At 31.2% G+C, this 3,119-nt stretch overlaps 1 protein-coding gene across 1 annotated transcript in view; it reads left to right on the top strand.

Moving 5' to 3' along the window:
• Positions 1 to 199, top strand: part of lmbrd2a (LMBR1 domain containing 2a) — a 14,955-nt gene extending 14,756 nt beyond the window's left edge. Inside the window, exon 18 of the mRNA XM_016534352.1 lies at positions 1 to 199. This exon is cut by the window's left edge and continues 1 nt beyond it. Coding sequence (XP_016389838.1) covers positions 1 to 99 — 99 coding nt within the window. The 3' untranslated portion in view covers positions 100 to 199.
• Positions 200 to 3,119: the final 2,920 nt, after the last annotated feature.

Raw genomic sequence — 3,119 nt, 5'->3', positions numbered from 1 at the left:
GACAAAGCCGAGTTACTACAGGATGTTGAACCGTTAGACTTCACTGGAGAAGAACCGCTGGAAACAGATAACAGGAGGTCTGTATTATTATATCTATAAAATAATTGCATTACTGTCAGTTAATATTATTTAATTTTTATTTTGTTCTTTAATTCATACGAGTCTTCTTACTCAAGCACAAGAGAAAGAGAGGATGGTGCCAACAGTTTAGTTTTTTTTTTTTTTCTTAAAATTTGAATTACATCATATTTACACACGTGTGTGTATATATATATATATATATATATATGCACTCTTTTAATATTTACTGCATAGTTAATTAACACAGGTAAATACATTTTGTGATGAATTAGTTATGTGTAAATACAGTAGACGTTTCTTCAGACATTACTGATCCAGTGTTAACTGACGATAAATATTGCATTTACATGTATTTACTTACCAGAAGCTACCTGTATATAAAAATGATTAAGGAATAAGTTAAAGGGAACACAATATGTCAATATGGTCTCTAAATGTAAATGTCAAAGTGAACACAATGGGTTGTATTAGCAGCACTTTAAAGTTTAAAAATACAACTTCCAACCAATCTCCATTACTTTTTAATCAATTTTAAAATACAAAAAAACAGCTTTGATAAGAGGTCTTGTTTTCTGAGGAATAGATCAAAATGAATTTATTAAAGTTCACATATCCGCCAATGGGCTCAGAAAAATTAGCTTAATTCAAAAGGTAAAACAAGTCCTAGCTTATTGACAGATATTTGTTTTCATTTCCTCAATACCTCAAATAAAAATTCCTGAGATCTTAATTATATTTCTGTGTACAACGGAGTGAGACAAAAAAAAAGGTCTTGACATTCAATGCTACTCAGTGACAGATTTGGCAGGTCACACCAACCATAACTGAGAGTTTGAACTGAAGAAAAAGGATACAGGTCTGTCTTCTGTTTTTTTTTGGCATTTTTTCTTCTTGGTTCAAAAAAAAAAAATGAAGATAAATCACTAACTTAGACAAACACTGGCAAAATAATCAGTAGATAATATTGCAAATTTAAAAAAAAAACTTTAGAAGTAGAAAGAGCAGAGATCATTTTTATGGTAAGGACCATAAAACCACACACTACTTAAAAACAGTAAGTCAAATACAGATAAATATGGGGGGGGAATAGACATGAATAGGCATGTATAGGTAAAGTTTAATTTTTTTTTACCAGTGAGCTTTTAGGTTTCAGGCTATTTTTAGCCAAACTTTGTACAAAGATGATTCTCAACTATGTTATGAAAGCTATAACAGAATGATTTGATATACTACTGTACTTTATGGTATATGTGTGTAAAATGTCCATGGTATTCCCATTCTATACAATGTATCTATACACTGCATCTAATTTGCATAATAATGTGTTCTTGGGGCAAACCATAATGAGAAAACAAGTGTAATAATGAGAGTAATAACTTAGCAACAGCATATCTCATATTTCATAGGAATATTGATCTATAATTTCTTTCCCTATTGACTTGTGTTTCCCCAAAATCCCTGATTAACATGCCGTTTGTCCTGGTGTCCTCTACAGAAGACATGGATGAAAATATGCCCTGTTTCATAACAAAAAGCCATATTCCGATTTGAAACCCCATCACATTTTTCTGAGATGTTTATTTATGACAAACAATTTTGCTACTAACATGTTGAAGGATGATTTGAGCTTTTTTCGGGGGGGGGGATGACACACACATCTGTAGCAGCTGTTTTAATTCTTTTCTGTTTTGTGTTCTTGTTTGTTTTCATTTCCTCAATACCTCAAATAAAAATTCCTGAGATCTTAATTATATTTCTGTGTACAACGGAGTGAGACAAAAAAAAAGGTCTTGACATTCAATGCTACTCAGTGACAGATTTGGCAGGTCACACCAACCATAACTGAGAGTTTGAACTGAAGAAAAAGGATACAGGTCTGTCTTCTGTTTTTTTTTGGCATTTTTTCTTCTTGGTTCAAAAAAAAAAAATGAAGATAAATCACTAACTTAGACAAACACTGGCAAAATAATCAGTAGATAATATTGCAAATTTAAAAAAAAAACTTTAGAAGTAGAAAGAGCAGAGATCATTTTTATGGTATGGACCATAAAACCACACACTACTTAAAAACAGTAAGTCAAATACAGAAAAATATGATGTATGCAATGTAGAACATTTAAACGTTGAAAGACATGAAGTGAAAGTGTTATTAAAACTGGAGGGAAAATTAAGGTTAGCCTACTAAACTGATATAAAGTTAAATAAATAGCTAAATAATATGTGTTTACTTTTCGAAAAGAAACCGGACGACAGGAGACTGTAATATCCTGCTGAAAACCAGAAAAAAACAATTGGTTGGAGCATAAGAAACAAATGTAGAGAAATCATTTTTGAAAAAAATATATTTTATTCTATGTCCTTTGTAGAGGACGCCAGGACTTAGTTATTGAAAAAAAAAATAGACATGTATAGGCAAAAACAATGTTTTATTTTTTTTACCAGTGAGTTTTTAGGTTTTGGGCTATTTTTAGCCAAATTTTGTACAAAGATGATTCTCAACTATGTTATGAAAGCTATAACAGAATGATTTGATATACTACTGTACTTTATGGTATATGTGTGTAAAATGTCCATGGTATTCCCATTCTATACAATGTATCTATACACTGCATCTAATTTGCATAATAATGTGTTCTTGGGGCAAACCATAATGAGAAAACAAGTGTAATAATGAGAGTAATAACGTAGCAACAGAATATCTCATATTTCATAGGAATATTGATCTATAATTTCTTTCCCTATTGACTTGTTGTGTTCCCCAAAATCCCTGATTAACGTGCCGTTTGTCCTGGTGTCCTCTACAGAAGACATGGATGAAAATATGCCCTGTTTCATAACAAAAAGCCATATTCCGATTTGAAACCCCATCACATTTTTCTGAGATGTTTATTTACGACAAACAATTTGAAAATTAGCCAGATTTAAATGATAATTACAAAACATTATCATATTTCCCTAAGAGTGCTAGATTTGATCATTCTGTCAATGTCAGTCATATTTAAAGACCAAGGAGAGGGAGTGTTTATGATCAAACCTCC

The sequence above is a fragment of the Sinocyclocheilus rhinocerous genome, unplaced genomic scaffold, assembly GCF_001515625.1.
Source record: "Sinocyclocheilus rhinocerous isolate Xijiao unplaced genomic scaffold, SAMN03320098_v1.1 scaffold516, whole genome shotgun sequence".
NCBI classification, from domain to species: Eukaryota; Metazoa; Chordata; class Actinopteri; order Cypriniformes; family Cyprinidae; genus Sinocyclocheilus; species Sinocyclocheilus rhinocerous.
Note: the sequence above shows the minus strand (reverse complement) of the source record. Positions and strands in the feature narration are given on the sequence as shown.